The following is a 19,009-nucleotide window of genomic DNA, read 5'->3' as shown; positions in this document are numbered from 1 at the left end:
AGTGATCATTGCTTTCTCTGTATATAACAAATGAGGTTTTGGAGTGTCAGTATATGTCAAGTCTCACATTCTTTATAGTTAAGTTATAAGGATGTTGGCTTTAATGACTTGTGACTACTGTTACTGCACAGTTGATAAAATAAAATGATACTGTGTCACTGAAAAGTACAAGACACGTTTAACCTGGTAACACTTTCCTACTAGGCCAAGCAACAGTTAAACCTGCGCACACACATGGCTGATGAAAACAAAAACGAATATGCTGCACAACTACAGAATTTTAATGGAGAACAGCACAAACACTACTACATTGTCATTCCTCAGATTTACAAGGTAAAAAAATTAACAGATAAAGCATGTCTAATCCTTTTCTAATGAAGAAGTAGGCTTTAAAATTAAAAACTGGTTTTTTGGATGTTAGTGGATCATTTTATCAAGAAATTACCATAATCTTGAGACAACTTGTGTTTTTTCATGAGTCTGCTTACCATACTAATGCTTGGATTTCTAACTAAAATGCTTGGTTGCATTTTCTCTAAGATTTATACTTTAGAGACTCTTTGTTTAAATATTTCTGAAAGGGTCTGGCAAAATAAACACTTCTGGGTGACAGAAGACACTTAAAATAATCATTCTAATGGGGGTTGGTCAGTAGTTCTCAGGATCCTTGTGAGTGTGTGTGATGCTCTGCCTGTGCTGAGGTGAAGGAAAGCCCAGAGCTGATGGTGGCTGTGGTTTCATGGATCTCATGCATGGGTTAAAAAGGCTGCATTGGAAGCAGAAGTTCCAGCACCCTCCCAGCCCCCAGTTAGTCCTTGCTCCATCAGTGTTGCCAGCAATCCACAGGTCTCTCTAAACCAAGTAAAAAAGTTAAAGATCAATACTTTGCATCTAAAGTGGGGATTTCTAGAGATGCTTTATGTAACTAGTAAGAATTTTTGTAACATTCTTTCAAAAACATGGACTTAGCAAAACTGGAAAACCAGTTTAAAATAGTTGGGGTATCAGGTGAAGAGAGGTCGTAAGTGTGTTGGCATTTACCTTCTGCCATTTGGGAAATATGGGTGGGAACTGATACTGAGGGAGTGAGGAAATGCAAGGTGAAACACTGGGTTTATTTGGAGGAATTCAACTTCAATATGCTTGATATTTTCCAGCAGCCCAGGTCAGTTCGTGGTTTTTTTTGTTTTTTTTTTTAAATCCTTACTAGAAGGTCTAGGATTCACAGGAAAAAATTACCTTGACTTATTAAAGAATTTTCTAATATTTAAACAGTTAAGCAGCACCACAGTAGGTCTGACTTCACACACTGATCCAAGAGCTGCAGTCAGCTCCCAGCAGAAATAGGTTGATCATCTTTGTAGCTTGCACCAGACTTATGCTTTACTGCCTTTATTTCTCCAGGGTTAAAATCCATTATCATTGTATGATATTACTCATATTTTTTGAACTCTACAGTAAGAGCAGAAAGGCCTAGTCCTGTTTTCTCTTGGGACTACACTTTATTACTTCATTGCAAGTATTTGGGGACATTCTATGGGAAAACCTTGGAGAAGTGTTTAGCACGTCTAGGTGGTTGTTTTGTCTTAGAGAGACAAAATTGAATATTGTTTGAGACATCTGCCTCAGTGTAGATAGAGGAAAGATTCAACTTCTTATCCAGTTTTTGACAACCTATTGGTATATGTTTTACTGATTTTTGTTTTTGTTTGGGGTGTTTTCCACATTCAGGTGAAAAGCCCAGAGCTGTTATCTTAGTAGTATTTCTCTTGAATTTATTCTTTTTTGTTCTGTTCTGCTAAACTTTGATTGCAAATCTTATGTAATGGTATTCTTCTCTTTATTTTCTTGCACACTGCTAAAGGAAATGGTTTGTATTTCAAATCAGTGTCTAAAGTGCCAGTAATTTTAGTTTTGCTTATTTTTCCTATTTTAAATAATTGGTATTGCTTGGAAGGTATAATAATAAAAGCGACATGGATATATTTATCACCAGAGAGGAATTACTTGGAACTAGAAGGAGAGAGTGAGGAGATGTAGAAATCAGTAAAATTTCTTCAATGTGGTTCTCATTTTTGCATAAAACAAATACTTCAAACAGTTGCCTGTAAACACTGTACATGTGCTTTATAAAAGAAAAAGGAAAACAAAATCCCATCCATTACATGATTTTTAGAAATAAAAGAGCATGAAGTCTTCATAACTATTGTACTGGGCAGCCTAAGACTGTGTCTACAAGGACTTCTAAGTTCTGTTTTTTTAAGCAAATAAAAATACTGGGAAAGCATAGAAATTCTGGCCCACACTGTGGTGACCACAGTAACTGCATATGTCAGGATTGAGGAGGAAAAAAAACAGCAAATGAAAGCTTTATTTTATATTTCTTTGCACTTGCAGCAACTTCAAGAAATGGATGAAAGGAGGACTATCAAACTTAGTGAATGTTACAAAGGCTTTGCTGACTCTGAGCGCAAGGTTATTCCAATTATCTCAAAGTGCTTGGAGGGGATGATCCTTGCAGCAAAATCAGTTGATGAACATAGAGTAAGTAGAACTGGGGAACTTTTTAAATATGTGGTAGCAATTGAGCTGCTGCAGAAGCTGTGAAGAGGGGAAGGACTGACTTACCCTGTACAGATATCTTCCTCTTATCAAATATTTGCTTCTAAAGTGTTGTGACTTCCATTTCAGCAGAAAGGACCACTTCTGCTTTTGTTGTCTGCTCTCTTTCTGCTTTATTGCTTTACTGTAATCTGAATATCTCTGACACATTCTCATTGGGTGTGATTTTGGACGCATTATTTTAGTTATCTTAAAATATCCTGCAATACCGTGGTCATTATTTTCCCCTGCATGTGACATTAAAACATATAAAGGGTATTCAGTTAACAAAGTACTCATTCTGTGTCCTGCTTGACTGCGGCATGTTCTGTCCTATTTTATCTTACTTCATCTAGTTTCTTAGTTCTGTCTTCATTTCAGTGCCAATGATGCAAGATGAAAAGGTGAAAGTAGTTTGGCCCTGTTTGAAATTTGTGGTAACCCTTGGGAAGTATTTGCTGGAATATTCTGAATAGCAGAGTATGCTTTGCTATACACTCATGAACAATGCTGAGATAAAAGAATGTTATCTTCACTTGCTCGATCCAAAAGTGTGTGATGGGTTTGCTTTTTAAACTCCTTAATGTCCTGTGTTTAGGACTCTCAACTAGTGATAGACTGCTTCAAATCTGGTTTTGAGCCTCCTGGAGATTTCCCATTTGAAGACTACAGTCAGAATATTTACAGAACTATCTCTGATGGAACCATCAGTACACCAAAGCAAGAGGGAATGAGAATTGATACAAAAACTACAGTTGGCAAGGCTAAAGGAAAGCTGTGGCTATTTGGAAAGAAACCAAAGGTAACAATTAAGAAATTACTATTTGGAAAATTAAAATTTGAACATTGAGAGTGCATGGAAGCAGCAATTAATGTAGTTTTAAAAAATCTTCCCTTTGCCTGCCCATGTCTTTTAAAGTATGTGTAAGGAGATCAGAAGGGTTGAGTAGGTTTGGGTACTTACCATGGTAAAAATCAAGTTGTCAATGGGGAAGTTTTTCAGTTTTTCTTATAGTAATTTGTGTCTGGGAGCATTTTTAATAGTTACTTGATAAAAGTAGCTTCCCATTACTGTAATGTTTCTAAGATTCTGTAAAGACTTTCTGTAGTTGCATAGGAAAGGTATTAATTGTGAGTGTAAAAATAAGGAGAGAGGAGAGTATGCTTTGGAATTGGGCAGTCTTCAGATCTGTCTGTTATGGCACAAAAAGCAACACCCTTCTAAATGTCACATTTACATGGAGAAGTATAGATTTTTATTACACCTGTTGCAAGTTTTGAAAACTCCCGAGGTTTCTCTGAAAACATTAAAATTTATAATCTGTCACTGGTAAAACACATTGTGGAAGCTCCATAAAGGTAAATGTACTAGAAGAAATATTACTAGGAACTAGGTAAAAATATTCCAATGCTCAAGAAAAAATGGAAAGCATTGAAATTACTACTTTGTTTTCTTACGAGTTACAGTTAACACTTCCTGTGCAAGATGCCTTCATGGATCAACAGAAGATTGTCAGTACATGCATTTGCTATATAAATGAATGAAGCATGTACATATTTAAATTTATTTATCTTTATTTAATATTGGAGCATATCAGTGAGCTGTTTTAATGATTCCCACAAATTTTTGCAAGATTATTTTAATGCTCCAAGTCAGTTTCTGTCATTTATTACAGGAAACTATTCTTAGGGCTTCTTAATGGCAGAATTTATTTTCCACTTAATAGTATTCTGAGAGAGTAGGTATTTACAAAAAGGAAAGATCCAGCTGATTTTTTTTTTATTCCATCCTCAGTATATGCTGTAACTCCAGCTGTGTGTTAAAACTGATTGTTTCCTTTTCATGCAGTATAATTAATGATTCATAGCATGCACTAATACATGGACATATATATTGCATTTGTCTGCAGAGGTGGGTGAGATTCAGCCTGTTCTGAAATTAGATGACAATTGCCAGTTTGACCACAAGACATCTTTCTGAGAGTTTGGAGAGTTATATAAGTGTACCCTGGTTTCAGCCTGGACCTTGGCATTTGGTGTAGTTTATAGGAAATCCCTTAGTGTGGTGACAGCTGAAATAAGCTGACAAGACTTGCCCTACTCTTTCTTCTTCCCAGTTCACTCACTGTGTGCAGCATTCAGGGAGTCAGCCTTACTGGTTTCTCTATGGAGTCACAGGTGTGACGTGTGTGTGCACATACTACATGCATCTCTTCCCTAAGGACCTGCATGAAATGAAAGATTTTGTCCCTGATTTTCACCTGGTTTTGGGGAGGATGGAGGAGTGCTCTACAAAACAGCAGCTGGAAGCAAAATATTTACTGAAAGCTACATATTTAATTCCAAATACTGATCACATGCTTTAAAATATATTCTTAAATTATCTATTATAAAATCAATTGGTTTAGTACAGCTGGGCTATTCATGGGGGTCTTTGGACCTTCATTTAGCTGAAACTATGGCTGGTCTCAACTTCCAGGTATTCCTTTACCTATTTTTACTGTTGTCAAAGACATAAAAGCCTTTTGTAAAGGGAACGAGTTGTGCAGCAGTGGGATTAGAGGGAAATTGAACTGGGCAAGAATAGCAGAGGCATAAGAGACAAAAAATGAGAGAAGCAATTTGAAAAAAGGGAAGGAGGTTCTTGGGATGATATTAAGAATGCCATGCAGCCATTGTGTCAGTCCAGCTTGACTATAGAGTTTGAGAATACTTGTTGTTTTAGTCATTCCCCATAGATGTACCAAGTATTTCTGTTCTGGCTAACCTGGTAGGGTGCCTCAATATGTAGGAGGAAGTAGAGAGCAGAAATGCTTGAGCTTCCAGGATTGTAGCAATAGCAGAGCTGTTTTAAGAAAAGAGACAGGGAGCTTTGGGATCTTTTTAGGATCTTGTGCCAGCGTTGAGGCTAAAGCTTCCTTCCTTCTCTGCAGCAGCCCATAACTCTGAAGATTAATTCATGACAGAAACCTTTTAAACCCAATACAGTTATAGTATAAATGTGTCTGGAATGTTACAACCTGTTTCTGTGTTGGATGGAAATTTTATTTTTGTAAGACAGAATTTTCATTTTAAAATCACTTTGAACATTTGGCTTATTTATTGCTTTCTTTATTTCCACATTAGCCACAATCCCCACCCCTAACCCCTACTAGTTTATACACATCCAGTACTCCTAATGGGTCCCAGTATCCCATATTCTCCATTGAACCAGTGCATTATTGCATGAGTGACATAAAAACAGGGAAGCCCAGAATTCCTTCTTTCAGAAGCCTCAAAAGAGGGGTAAGTTTGATAACAAGTTGAAATGCATGATGGGCTATGAGCAGTGTGTTTGTGATGTGGCTTTTCTAATGCTCTTCACCCTCATTATAAGGCTTACTTAGTTAAAAGTAACATGCCAGCCATAAGGTCAGTTTTAGGATACTTTGTTTCATACTATTCAGAAGTTGCCAACAGATTAAAAAGAAATTAAAATAGAAATATTCTTTATCACATTTAAAATGCTTGTGCCTAAAAAAAGGTGTTATAAAGAGGGTGCTCAGCATGTGTTTGATTTTCATTGTTGTTCACATTCACAAATGTTTTCCTACCATCATGTAACACATATTTTCAGTAATTGATCATTGGATATACGGTTATCACAAAAATCATCTGACAGATCCAATGTCTTATTTGCTGACGTTGAAAATAGTAGAAGTTGATTACGAGACACTGAACTAAGAATGGAGAATTTAATTCCTTTTGTACATTAAATGCTATAGATTATGGTGATGGCAGATTTTGAAATACTGTTTTTTTAAAAAAACACTACAGCATTAATGTGTTTTCTGATTAATTAGTTGCTCTTGTTTGTCCTAGTTTCTTTTGGGTAGAATTATTGAAAAATTTACTACCAAATGCCACAGAGACTTATCAATTAATTTACTAATACAGTGGCATATTCTGTAAATATAATTTGTCTGGAAGCCAGTAGAAGGGAAATATGAAGTGGTTTCCTAGCAACATTTATGCTGCTAGGATAAATGTACTGTGATAAGTGTACTGTTACTTTCCTGTTATGTCAGAAAAGCACAGGCTGCCCAGCTCATGTTGTTTAGTGGTATTTATTCATCCAAATAAAAAGGTAATTGGATGCATTTGGTTGTATATAATTAATAATTTTTTGGTATTTCAAGACAATGTGGACTTGCTATCTCATGAGCATCAAGAATGGTTGACTGTTGTTGTCATAATAGGGAGATCAAGGTACAAAAATGCTCTCTTGCAGTAAAGATACAGTTCAGAGGCTCCCTTGTTGTCATTGTGAAGCAGAATGAGTTACAGTTAAAACTTTCTTTATTTATCTTAAATCATGTTGTGGCATCTAATTTCAGGCCCCCAGATACCTTGGAGAGAGCCTTCCTAGCACTGCCATTTTTTGGAGAATCCTTGTGTTCCTCCAAGTCTGTGTGGTGGGCAGGGTCTCCTCTCCCTTCCCAGCCATTAGACCATGATTGGCTCTGGCTGTGGAGGTGATGCCTCTTCAGGGCTCAGGGAGGAGCTGCCTGCGTTAGGGAGCTGGTGGAATGGCACAGGCCTTGATTACGCTTTGGTTTTGTGGGTCACTACAAGTACTGACTGCTGCCTCACCAATCGTCACCTTGTAGTACCAGTAGGTCTAGAACCTCTTCTGAAGGGAAAGATCATATAACTACTATAGAGTGCTAAGGGAAAATGAAGCCATATCTTTATTGATTTTTAAATACATTCTTCATGTTGTAAAGTTGAATTAATAAATTCTTTAAATAATTTAAATTTAATAATTCTTTAACATTAGGAAGCATCGCTAGGGTCCTGCAGATCTAGACTCACTCCAATGTGCCATAATATTAAAGACTTTATCGCTGTAAAATCTTCAAAAATGAGCATTTAATTTACATATATTCTGAATTTCCTTGCAAGCATTTCAACAAAGACCACATAATTGCATATTTTTAACGTCTTTTGAACTTAAATGTATACTGGACTAGTAATAGATTTTTTTTTAATCTCATTGATCAGTCTTATCTTTATAATATACAATATTAAATGCTTAATAGTATGTGATGCTGTTTCCCACGTGTTTTGTCCCTGGAAAATTATTTCCATGTGGTACTGAAATGCAGAAATACTAAACCATGGAATGATAGAAAGGTTTGGTTTGGAAGGAACCTCAAGGTCATCCCCTGCTATGGGCAGGGACCCCTTGCACTAGAGCAGGCTGCTCAGAGCCCCATCCAACCTGGCCTTAAACCCACCAGGGATGGGGCATCCACAGCTGCTCTGAGCAACCTGTGCCAGTGCCTCCCCACCCTCTGAGTATAGAATTTCTTCCTAACATTCAATCTAAATCTATCTTCTTTCAGTTAAAAAATGTTCCCCTTTGTCCTCTGACCATCTGCCCATGTAAGATGGTGCTCAGTTTGCTTCTGCTGAGCTTTATCTGTGAGTTGGCATCCATCAGCCAGTGAAGCATCCCGGTCATTTTATTTAACAGGCTCTGGACAGGATCTCAGTCAAGGTGCGGGAGATCACAGACCCAGTGTCCCTCCACTCTGTGCTTCACATTGTTCATTCTCCTGTCATTTCCCAGAGCAAGAGCAGCAAACAGTAGCTGTAGAGTAGGCATTTACAGAAGGTGTAAGCCAGTGTAGCTGTGTTAGCACTGCTGGTACCTGCTGCTGCTTCTCCTTTGAAATATTAACAATTCCAGCCAGTGTTAGTGCTTAGAGAGGTCTGTGCTTGATGCCACTTGGTACATAAAATATCTGCATTATCAGCAGTGATCTGTAGACCTTAACAGAGTTTTATTGGAAGACTCTTTGTGAAGGGAACAGGAAGTTTGTTGATGTAATTTTGCATCTCTGGACTTCAAGATTCCTACCAAAATACTGTTTTTGAATGTGCTTTATGTCCCTCATTGCTAGAAATTCTAATGTGTATGTACCCCAGGCAGCAGCCTGAAAAATATCTCAGGGTCAGAAGTGAAGTTGAGATACCTGTCTTCTAAGATGCTTGGTGTTTCTCTGGAAAGGGTTGTCCAAATCTTTAAAAGCATGGTAGAGCTTCAAAAATGCTGAGATTGTTAAAGCCAAGATTCAGCTCCTGGCACCCATGTTTTATTTGCTTCTTCTAAGGATAAAGTCTTTACTCTTTAAATGTCTTTATTTTTATCTGGACTAAAACAATTTTAGATAACAACAATGACCCAAATTCATCTTTTCAGAAAGTAAAATTAATTACTTCTGGACTTTAAAAATGTCTCTGTTTATTCTAGATCTGCTGTGATAATAAACTAAATACATTGCAAAAACTGCATTTATAAGAGTGAATGCAGTGGATTTTGAGCTATCGTTAAAAAAATTTTTGTATATGGCTGATCAGTCCATCATCATCAAATTCTGCTATTTTGTGTAATGTTGGCTGTGTGTGTGTTTCTTTTCCTACAACAGAAGGCTCAGCCCTTTATTCAGAACACTAAAATTCAAAAGTAGTTTAATGAAGTTGAGTGTTAAAATTTTGTAAGTTAAAAGTACCCATTATCACCTAGTATTTTTTAATCAGTAATTCTTAAAGCAATTATTTTATTGTGCTTACAGTAAAATGTATTTTTTATAAATGAAAACTTCAATCCTTAAGTGATTTTTAAAAATACATTTTTAGTCATTAGTCACTTTGGTAACTGGTCATTGCATGTGAATAATTTCCCGTTTCTTTCTGTTTTCAAATGAACTGTGCAGTGGTCGGTGAAGATGGTAAGCCCGTGTGCTGATCTGTCTGCTGTACTTCTGCTGAGATAGCATGAAAATAATCCTCTGAAAGTGTTTCCATATCATAACTGCTTTAAGTCAGGTGCTGAAATACATCTTCAGATTTTCCACTCATATGCACAGTCTTCTTAATCATCCATGCTTAATGTAAGACTATTAGATTTGTGATCTGGCTGCAACTAAATCTGCAATTGTGGGACTTTAGAGTTGACTGGTATTCACAAGTTGGTCATGATGGAAATACTTGGTGATTTTTCTTTGTTAGGAAAATTGTTTGAGCAGCATAAAATATGTATATGAAAAGAATATAAAATTTGTGTAATGAAGAAATACGGAATACTACACTCCTTTGAATTTGGAAGAAAAATTTGCGGGGGAGGATCTTTATGCTCAGAAATACAGGACACTGTTATATTAAATAAAATCATGCCTTAATCAATATTGTATTGCAGGGTAAATCAGTAAAAAGTCACAAAAAACCCCCTCTGTTCTTCTGATTCATTTGTAGGATAGTCTGGTTTAAACCAACATGTAAGGAAGAATGATAGAGAGGACATGATTGTATTTTTGTTTCTTTGTGGTATATTCCACTTAGCAGTGTTTTCTTGGGAGACTTTCTGAAGGGAATAGGAAGTTTGTTTATGTCTGTTTTCATCTCTGGACTTTGAGACTATACACAGTGTCTATTCTTCTTCCTCCAGAAAGAAAACCCTTGTTTTATTTTGAAAACATATCTTGATTCTCCTTCTTTTACCATGTCTTGTATTCCCTTCTCAAAAAGTAATGAGATTGATTTTACAAGTGCAGAAAAGTTGAGAGGGTGAGAAGATCCATAAGGGGAGGGTGTTGGAAACTTGGCATCTGAGCCCAAGGCTTATGTCAAAATCTGAACAGTCAAGTTTCTGTAAACTTCCTTCTTGACAAAAGAAATGCTGGCTAGTTTGGTTTGCCTCCATGGAGGGTAAGTGGGTTTCTTAGGTTAAAACCAACTTCCTTAGGCAAATGGGATTACAAAAACCAACCAAGCAAACAAAAAAAAACCAACAAACCAACTCTTTGGTGAGTAAGACATGTACTGTATTTCCTTCTTAACGCTGTCAGTGTCTGTCACCCTGAGGGGAAGAGTTTTCACAACAAGCTTGCAAGATACATTAAAAAAAAATCACTTCCCATGCATTTCATACCCAGGTCCTTCTATCCTGCTCATTATAATCCTGGCACAGGTTCGCAATCAAGTTTGCAAGTCTGGGTTCATAAAATAGGTGGTCTTAAATTGGCTGGTTTATGATTTTTTTTTTCTAAAGTTTGGGAAGTAAGAGGGTTTTTTCCCTCCCTGAAGTTTTTGGTTGTTGTTTTTTTGTTTCTTTTTTTTCCTGTAAAAAAAGGTGACTTGGAGTATTTGAGCAAGTTTGGAGTCAAATAAACAAATTTAAGTAATAATTTTGATATTACAAAGGCTTTTTCTGTGCTTTGTGAACCAGTTTTGCTTGAGGTAAAATTCATCAGAACTTTGTAAATTTTAATATGTTTTCTAGGATTGCTAAAGTTCTGGAAGAGAACTATAATAGTGCTTTGGAGTGAAGATCCAAATTACAGCATTTTTCTTTTGATACCATCCAAATGACCACAGAACACAGTCCAGAGAAAGAAACAATTTATATATGTGTGTATATATATTATATGCACATCTTAGATTTTTGTTCTGACTCAAATTATTCTGTCCTTTCTTAATCTTCTTTAAGTGCAGTGGATGTAAGAGGAGGTATATGACTTCAGAAAAATAAAGTCTAGAAATTTTGAGTTACCTCTGTGAGCCAACTGCTACAGAAGGCAGAAAGCACCTTGACTGAGTGACTCCACTCTGGCAGCAAGAACATGCATTTATTCTGTGCAGTCTTTTGTAGAGCTGTCTGTCCAGTAGAGTTTTAAGAAGGTCCATCTGCTTCCAGTGAGCACTGTCCATGTGTGGGTTTGTCAGTTCAGCTGCCCAGACCTGTGCATGTGGTAGCTTGTTTCATGGGATTTCTGCTTGCAGGGCCCTGCACTAGAAGATTTCAGCCATCTCCCTCCAGAGCAAAGACGCAAGAAACTGCAGCAGAGAATTGATGAACTTAACAGAGAACTACAGAAGGAAACAGACCAAAAGTGAGTGCATTTTTTGGGGGATTCTGTCATGGTTCTCTCTCTGGTTTTTTTTACATCCTCTACCTAACCAACAGTGCTCAAAAGCTAGGAGACAGGCTATTAATAACCTTTTAAAGTTCATAGTTTGTTGTATGTAGGTTCTGTTAATATTGCTTCCTTCTGCTTTACTGTAATACTCATTTTGATTCTAATACTGGAAAGGGAGCATTGGCTCTAAAATGGTGTTTTAAAAGATGTGTCAGTTGAGCACGATAGCTGCAACTTCGTGCTTTAAGAACAGAACGTGACCAATATTTAGGAAATTGTATACAGCAAACAGTATGGAAACAGTACTGGGACTATACAGGTAAGAGTCAACAGCTGGAGTCCTTGTGTGCCTGTGCACAGCACAAGAAAGGAAAGCAGAAGGCTGAGATGACAGAGTGGGAGAAGGATTTAGGCATGGTATGAAGACCAGTTCCTTACTGCTGTGCTTGAGATCTAATCACAGTTCAGGATCTCATACACCTTATTTTAGCTTTAATGAATCAATACTGGTATATTAATTATTGTAATGGTCTGTGTGTTTTCAGAGATGCCCTCATCAAGATGAAGGATGTTTATGAAAAAAATCCACAGATGGGTGATCCAAGCAGTTTGCAACCAAAATTAACTGAGACTATGAGCAATATGGACCGTCTGCGGATGGAAATACACAAGAATGAGGTTAGATTCTAAAACAGTTTCTTGGAAAATGTAAATGATTGGTACAATTGTACTTTGCCATACAGATTTTAAATGTAGCACCCAGAAAAACTACTTGATTGAAGAGTAGATGTCCTGATAAAGTTTTTGTGGGGCGCTGTATTTTCAAGTATGTTCATCTACCCAGAATAAAGATGTACATGATTAAAGATACAAACTGCTCAGGAGAATATATTATTATTCACTTATTCTGAAATTCACATGTAATTAAAGATTTTTTCCTCAGGCTAGTATGGACCATAGGCTAAGCATAAATGAAAGATTCATGCTTTGTGTGAAATAATTATGAGACTTGACATCTGACTGCAATCTCTGTGTGGCTGTGAGCTGTCTGCAGTACGATGCATTTGTTCAATGTGCTGGTTTAGAATCAGTTTTTCTTTGACACCAACATTTGCCTTTTTTCCCCAAGGCCTGGCTCTCTGAAGTCGAAGGTAAAGTAGCAGCCAGAAGCGACAGGCGGCACAGCAGCGACATCAACCACCTTGTCACCCAGGGCCGAGAGAGGTCACTATTCTGTCTCCACTGCTTTAGATCCTGTGCTAGTCTGTACAGCTCTCTGCAGGTTACAGGAGTGATGGCTGTTACTTATCCTCCCCGAGTGGATAAATTTCCTTTCCTTCTAAAGGATAATCTTAATGGGTTCTGACTTCTAAAGGTCTCTTCTTGCCATTCTGGTAACATATAAAAATAGTCTAATTGAAACACCTACTCATTAATAGCAGTGCCTTTTCAACCTGTCTTAATTCCATTGCGCATGGCTCACTAGTTTTCCATGTTCTGTGGAGACAGGTATGTCAAATTTATGTTTGTTTCTCAAGCAGAATATAGTGTAAGCTTTTGCTAGAGTTTTTTCAGTAATCACCTGACAGTAATATTGGAACTGCTAACAGGAATTGCAGTACAATATCCATGACCTGCCCTTTCTGTGATGCACGGATGTTGTGAGTTTTGGAGCCAGGACCTGCTCCGAGTCCTCATGCTGCCATCATTGCATTGCAGCCCTGAAGGGAGTTACACGGACGATGCCAACCAGGAGGTTCGTGGCCCACCACAGCAGCACGCTCATCCCAATGAGTTCGATGACGAGTTTGAAGATGATGATCCATTACCAGCTATAGGACATTGCAAGGCAATATATCCATTTGATGGTAAGGTTAACCATGTGCACTGAGATTCTTCGACTGTAAGGCATGGATGATTTGTTATAAAGAAGACAGGTAAAATGATTTAAACAAATTACATGTGTGAGTAAGTAATTGCTTAAAAGATCAATGAAGGTACTTTACAAATTAATTCATGAGCAGTACTTGTGCTGTTTTAAGATAAATATTAGCACAGCTATTGGAAAATACTCAGCTTTACAAATTGGGACTGGATTTTTTTCTAAGTCTGTTTGGCCATATGTTCTTTTGCACAGATTTTTCATGCTTCCTGTTTATATATAATTTGGAAACTATGCCTTGGGAAAAAGATGACTTAAATTCTGTCTGAACAGTAAGAATTCCTTGCCTCTTGTTCTTCCCAGGTCATAATGAAGGCACCCTAGCAATGAAAGAAGGGGAGATTTTGTACATTATTGAGGAGGACAAAGGAGATGGGTGGACAAGAGCTCGAAGACATAATGGAGAGGAAGGCTATGTGCCAACATCATATATAGATGTAACGCTAGAGAAAAACAGCAAAGGTGCAGTAACCTATATCTAACAGTAAAACTGGCAGCTCTCAGTTGTACATTCCCCAGGGAAAATAGTGGAAAAATTGTAAGTTGTACAGACTCATGGAAAGAGTTACAGAATCAGAAGTCAGCAATGATCTGTTGTTTCCATGGGGAGTTAGCTGTAGTTCTTTCAGAGATGACCACATTAAATTATGCATCTAACACTGGTCTGTAATTTTGACCAATGTCTTATGCTTTCCTGCTTTACAGAGCACTAAATCCAATTCAGCTATTGAAATGAAAAAGACCAAGATTCTTGCTTGTTCTGTGGAATTCTTAGTTTTTATAGAGAACTGAAAAAATACTTAAGATTTAAAGATCTCGAAGATTTACTGTTCCCACTTTTATGACTTAAACTGTATTCTTAAACCAGAGATCTTTTTCCTCTAATAGCTAACTGAACTCAGTTACTGAAAATTATTAATTTCCTTCCTTAGCAAATACTTGGCAGCTTTCACTTCTTAAACAGGAAAATGTTTTCTGATTCTGAAAGTTCAACAAAAATACTCAGGAAAAAACATTATGATTAAGAAGGACAGAAAGTCCACTGACCTATCTCCTTCCTTTTCAGTACTTGTAATGTAGAATGTTCTATATTGGACATGATGTCATTGTTTTAACTCTAGATACCTTGAACAAACAAAAAAAGATCACATGTAGTGCTTGATGTCTTACTGGAAACTCTCTGCTCCTGATGAGGGAATGATTTTATACTCTTAATCTGTGCCTGTAAACTAAGTCTTTGAATTGTATCGTGTTTAGTCTGAAGACAGTGTCTTAAATGTACAGTAATTATCCTCATTGTTAAATCACTGAGGATTGGAAGCTGCATTGCACAAATTGATTACTGGAAAAAAAAAGCTGATTTTGTATTTCTAATGAGACTTTGTGGCATTAAGTAGAAGGCTAATGTTTAGCCACTGAGAATGGCCTGTTAGAACTGAGCACGCTTCTCTGTCTTCTAAAGGCCTTCAGTAACTTTGTTCTTTTCTTTTTCCTCTTGGACTGCAGGTTCCTGAAGCGGGTTTCTGAGAAAATGGGCGAGATCTTGAAGGAGGTTACATGCAGCTGCTGGGGGGGTGGGGGTGGGGAGGGGAGGGGTACTAGACTGGGAGGCCCAAGGGACAAGCTAGTTGCATGAATGCATGCAGACATACATTTAGTAGTCACTAACACCTTAGCATCTCCATATATAGGTAAGGATGTACTACAAAATCTTCAATTTGTGCAGGAAAATAAGAGTTCCATAACCAGAGCAAAAAGGCTACTGCTCCTAAAATTGCTTTATTTTCATTGTCCTAGGTTGTCCCAGGTGCACAAACTATATTTTAGCTTGTGCACCATTTTAATTTTCTCAAAGATGCTCATTTCCAACTCACTTTCGTTGGCATTTAGAGCCCTGTGTCAGTTATCAGTCTGCCTGTGCCACCTCCATGCTCGCCGTTAACCTCCTCCTGCATGCCTAGGACAGTCAGGCATGTTCTGAGTAACACTTTGCCATCATTGCTCATCTTGTTTTGTAACAAACCATTTTCTTTAAATATCTTCAGCACTAGAGTTTCATCCCAGTATCCATGTATGCTGCTATAACAGTACCACTGCAACCATCATTACATTCCAGATGTTTGGCATAACTGATAAGCGACTGTAAAGTATTTTGTTAATTTGGGGGAATAATGCATCTCAGCTCTAGCCTACAATGCAATCAAGAGAAACTCCTAGAACTGTGGTCCGCCTTCAGCCCTTCTGTAACCTGTTGTGAGCACTGACAGCCTGGAGCACAACCAGAGGATTCACCACTGCAAGTTAATGACTGTTTTCAAAAGTCAACCACTTGCCATTCAACTGCTGCCTTAAACTAGAGTGCCTAAATCTGTTGTTTGCCAACACTACCACTTACAGTATCCCACAAAGGGCTTTGTGTCTCAGCTCTTTCACAGTGCTGCAGCTGCTGAGGTAGCCATGGTAGGTGTTTTCTAGAGCTCTACTTTACTGGATACATGGTGCATCCATGAATTTTATACATTGAAACGTGTATCTCTTCATTTGACTTCAGTATTTTTTTAAAAGATTTTTATGAAAACTGTCTTTTAGTTTTTCACTATGACGTTCCAATTTCAATTACTGCAGTGCTAGTCCATTTCCAGGTGATGCTTCATTGTATGGACCAGGTGACATTTGAGTGAAACTTCGTAATGATCTTTGTGCACTTTTACTTGTAAACAATTGAAATTTGGATATGTTTATACGTGTAAATATAGTTGTCTGCAGTGCCCCTATTGCTTATGTTGTCTTGCCTCCCATTTGTGGTTCTATTGATAAATACATCATATCTGATTGATTAGGGTGATAAGAATTAGACTAGAGATGTTGGGGGGGAGGGACACTTACATCAACACAAGCTTGTCAACCCAGCCACCTGCTGTTTGGCAGTGTATTATGGAATAATAATTAAAACATCCTGTTTCTGGGGTCTGAAGCAATATGTGGATGCAGCAGTGCTGGATTCTTTTTCATTTCAGTGTTATTAGGAACTGTACTACCAGTAAAACTGAATTTGAGTGACTTGTGTAGAGGTTTTTCCCTTTTGTTATGTATACCACTATTACACAGCTTGACCTAGTCTATTATGGGGCCTATTAAACTCTAAAGTTTAGATTTTTGGAGCTTGTATACAGGGTTATTTATATAATAATGTGACATTACTCAATACTGACAAAACTACTTAGGTAGTTTTTTGGGTTTGGGCTTCTTGGGGGGGGGGTGGTTGTTGGGATTGGGGTTTTTTTCCTTGGTTTTTTTTTTCCTTTTTTAAAATCTAGTACTTTTTTATTTTGGAGAAAATTCAGTCATCCTTGTGGGTCCCTTCCAACCCAGCATATTCTGTGATTCTGTAGTTCTGTGAAGAGGAAGAAATGTGATCTGTGTATTTTCTGGTTAAGGGCCTGTGGTCTGCCTGGCTAACAGCCTAGGAGGTCAGTAATAACACTTCCTGGTAAAAGACTAAATGTTCTTTTCACACTACTGTTTTTTTTTTCTGAAACCAGGATTTGCTTCCTTTGGAGGCAGGTTGCTTTCAAGAGGGATAGTGCAACTTGTATGAGGGTTATTAAACATAGGAAAAAGCATTTGTACTTGCACAGCTTATAAATCACTCTAAAATTCTGAACGTGAGTTGTTTTAAAGAATCAATCAGACATTTTCCAGTAATTTTTTAATCCTTTTTTGTGCACATGTTGATTTCCTAAATGTTAAATGCTTTGTTTAAAAATAGTGTTCTCTGTTGAGAATATTTTCATGGAATAAAAAAATCTTTTCATGGTCTAAGTAATTAGCTTCCCCATTTGTCTTCTGTTAAGATTGACAGACACATGTTCAGTATGAGGTCTGTAAAGTCTTGTTCTGGATGTAAAAACCTCTGCTGTGATTGTAGCTAGGGGGAACAGATCTGGTGCTGGTTTTTTTGTCATCCTACTCCAGTGCTGACAATGAGCACATGCAGCTCTGACTTAAATATTTGTACAACATCTCCGGACAACTCTTTGTCACCAGTTCTGTATATAACAAAGTGGGATTTGCTGCTAAGACTCTTTGTATAATGAACTGTGTGCATGGTCATTTCCTGTAAAAAAGTGGTAACACCTTATTCTTTGTCTTCACCCAAGGAAAAAGTACTTACCAAAGTGATTCATCTCAGTAAATGAAGCAAGTTTAATACAGACATACACCCACATTTACTCATGTCTGAAAGCATTTTAATTATCTGGATTGTTTGTTCTTGCCCTTTCATCATTCATTCCTGGCAGCATAGCTGTTGTGCAGGCCCCAGCAAAAGCTGAAGTACTACAGAGGCTGTCTTAAAAAAAAGGGGAAGTTCTCCCAACACATACACAGCCTGCTTTCATAGGCACAGTGAAGTCTGAGCCTTCTGGTTACAGATAAAGGATCATTTCTGCAACTTGCAGTGTTTCTGTGATTTGTAAATATGCAAATTATTTTCCATAAAGATACACTTCACAATTCTATCTACAGTGGTTTTCATATTCATTAAAGGACTATTATACAACAAATTTCCTGCCGTGTCAGATAATTAATCTATCATTTTATTTACACTATATGCTTCATCTTAATATTAAGATGCCAATGCCCTTACTCCTTGGCCTCATTAAAACTCCTTGGCATCACTTTGGGGAAATAAAGGGATAACCTGTTTAGAGGGATCAGTAAATGACTTGGTGACACAGTAAATAAATAATTTGTTTAGAAATCAGTAGTTTTAAAACAAGTGTGCATTGTGCAGTTAAAAGTTCTAAACATCTTGTGAAATGCACGAAGTTTCTGCAGTATCAAATTGCCATAAGAATGCTACAGTTATTTCAAGTATATCACTTAAATAGTGTTTCCAGAGTCTTATATACTTAATTGTTCCACCAGCCTCACTGGAGGAGGCTCCAGTTTTCGGGAAAGTGCAGTTAAGATCCGGCTGAATTTCTCGTATCTCTCACTTTGATTAACTTGCGCTCCTTTGCTGCCCCAGAGCAATCTCATTTGAAATTCTGTCTTGAAGATTTCACTCAGCTCTTCATCTGGCTGGAAACCTAGTAGGTAAAAAGAATCCCACAGGATCACCACCAGGAAATTTTTTTTATTCTGTAGAAATGGCTTTTAAACTGTCTTCTCTCCAAACAAGCTGCACTAGGTTCTGTTTGCACAATGATTTTAACAAGCTCATAAAAAAAACCTTTCCAGCTTTGACATTCTGGTAACACTGATGGCTCTAAGGACACTGGGATAGGCTAGCCTTGCTCAGTTCTAATGTCTAGAATTGTCATTGCAGGGAGACCCTCAATATCATTACTGATGTGTACATGCTGCCTGCAGAAATTGCTGTATTTCTCCCCAGTCCCTTAACTTTTCCACTGCAAGTTTGAACAATAAAGTCACATTGTTAACATGCTGCTGCTTTCTGGCCACAAGTGGTCACAATCTCAGTGCTGCAACTTGCACT

The 19,009-nt window shown here is 37.5% G+C and overlaps 2 protein-coding genes across 7 annotated transcripts in view; one reads left to right on the top strand and one right to left on the bottom strand.

The window, feature by feature from the left end:
• The window catches only part of FNBP1L (formin binding protein 1 like), a 52,834-nt gene extending 35,502 nt beyond the window's left edge, over positions 1-17,332 (top strand). Inside the window, exons 7-16 of one of the 3 annotated variants that reach the window (XM_059478435.1) lie at positions 205-333; positions 2,398-2,544; positions 3,200-3,403; positions 5,728-5,886; positions 9,363-9,377; positions 11,428-11,537; positions 12,110-12,242; positions 12,694-12,788; positions 13,284-13,432; positions 13,810-15,001. In XM_059478435.1, coding sequence (XP_059334418.1) covers positions 205-333; positions 2,398-2,544; positions 3,200-3,403; positions 5,728-5,886; positions 9,363-9,377; positions 11,428-11,537; positions 12,110-12,242; positions 12,694-12,788; positions 13,284-13,432; positions 13,810-13,988 — 1,320 coding nt within the window. In that variant the 3' untranslated portion in view covers positions 13,989-15,001. The other 2 variants (XM_059478434.1, XM_059478433.1) reach the window with 2 other exon arrangements.
• Positions 17,333-17,688: 356 nt separating this feature from the next.
• BCAR3 (BCAR3 adaptor protein, NSP family member) overlaps positions 17,689-19,009 on the bottom strand; it is a 73,642-nt gene continuing 72,321 nt past the window's right edge. For all 4 annotated transcript variants that reach the window (XM_059478428.1, XM_059478429.1, XM_059478431.1 and 1 more), the window contains one exon: positions 17,689-18,599. In XM_059478428.1, coding sequence (XP_059334411.1) covers positions 18,412-18,599 — 188 coding nt within the window. In that variant the 3' untranslated portion in view covers positions 17,689-18,411. The remainder of the gene's footprint in view (positions 18,600-19,009) is intronic.

The sequence above is a fragment of the Ammospiza nelsoni genome, chromosome 9 (assembly GCF_027579445.1).
Source record: "Ammospiza nelsoni isolate bAmmNel1 chromosome 9, bAmmNel1.pri, whole genome shotgun sequence".
In the NCBI taxonomy this organism is placed as follows: Eukaryota; Metazoa; Chordata; class Aves; order Passeriformes; family Passerellidae; genus Ammospiza; species Ammospiza nelsoni.
Note: the sequence above shows the minus strand (reverse complement) of the source record. Positions and strands in the feature narration are given on the sequence as shown.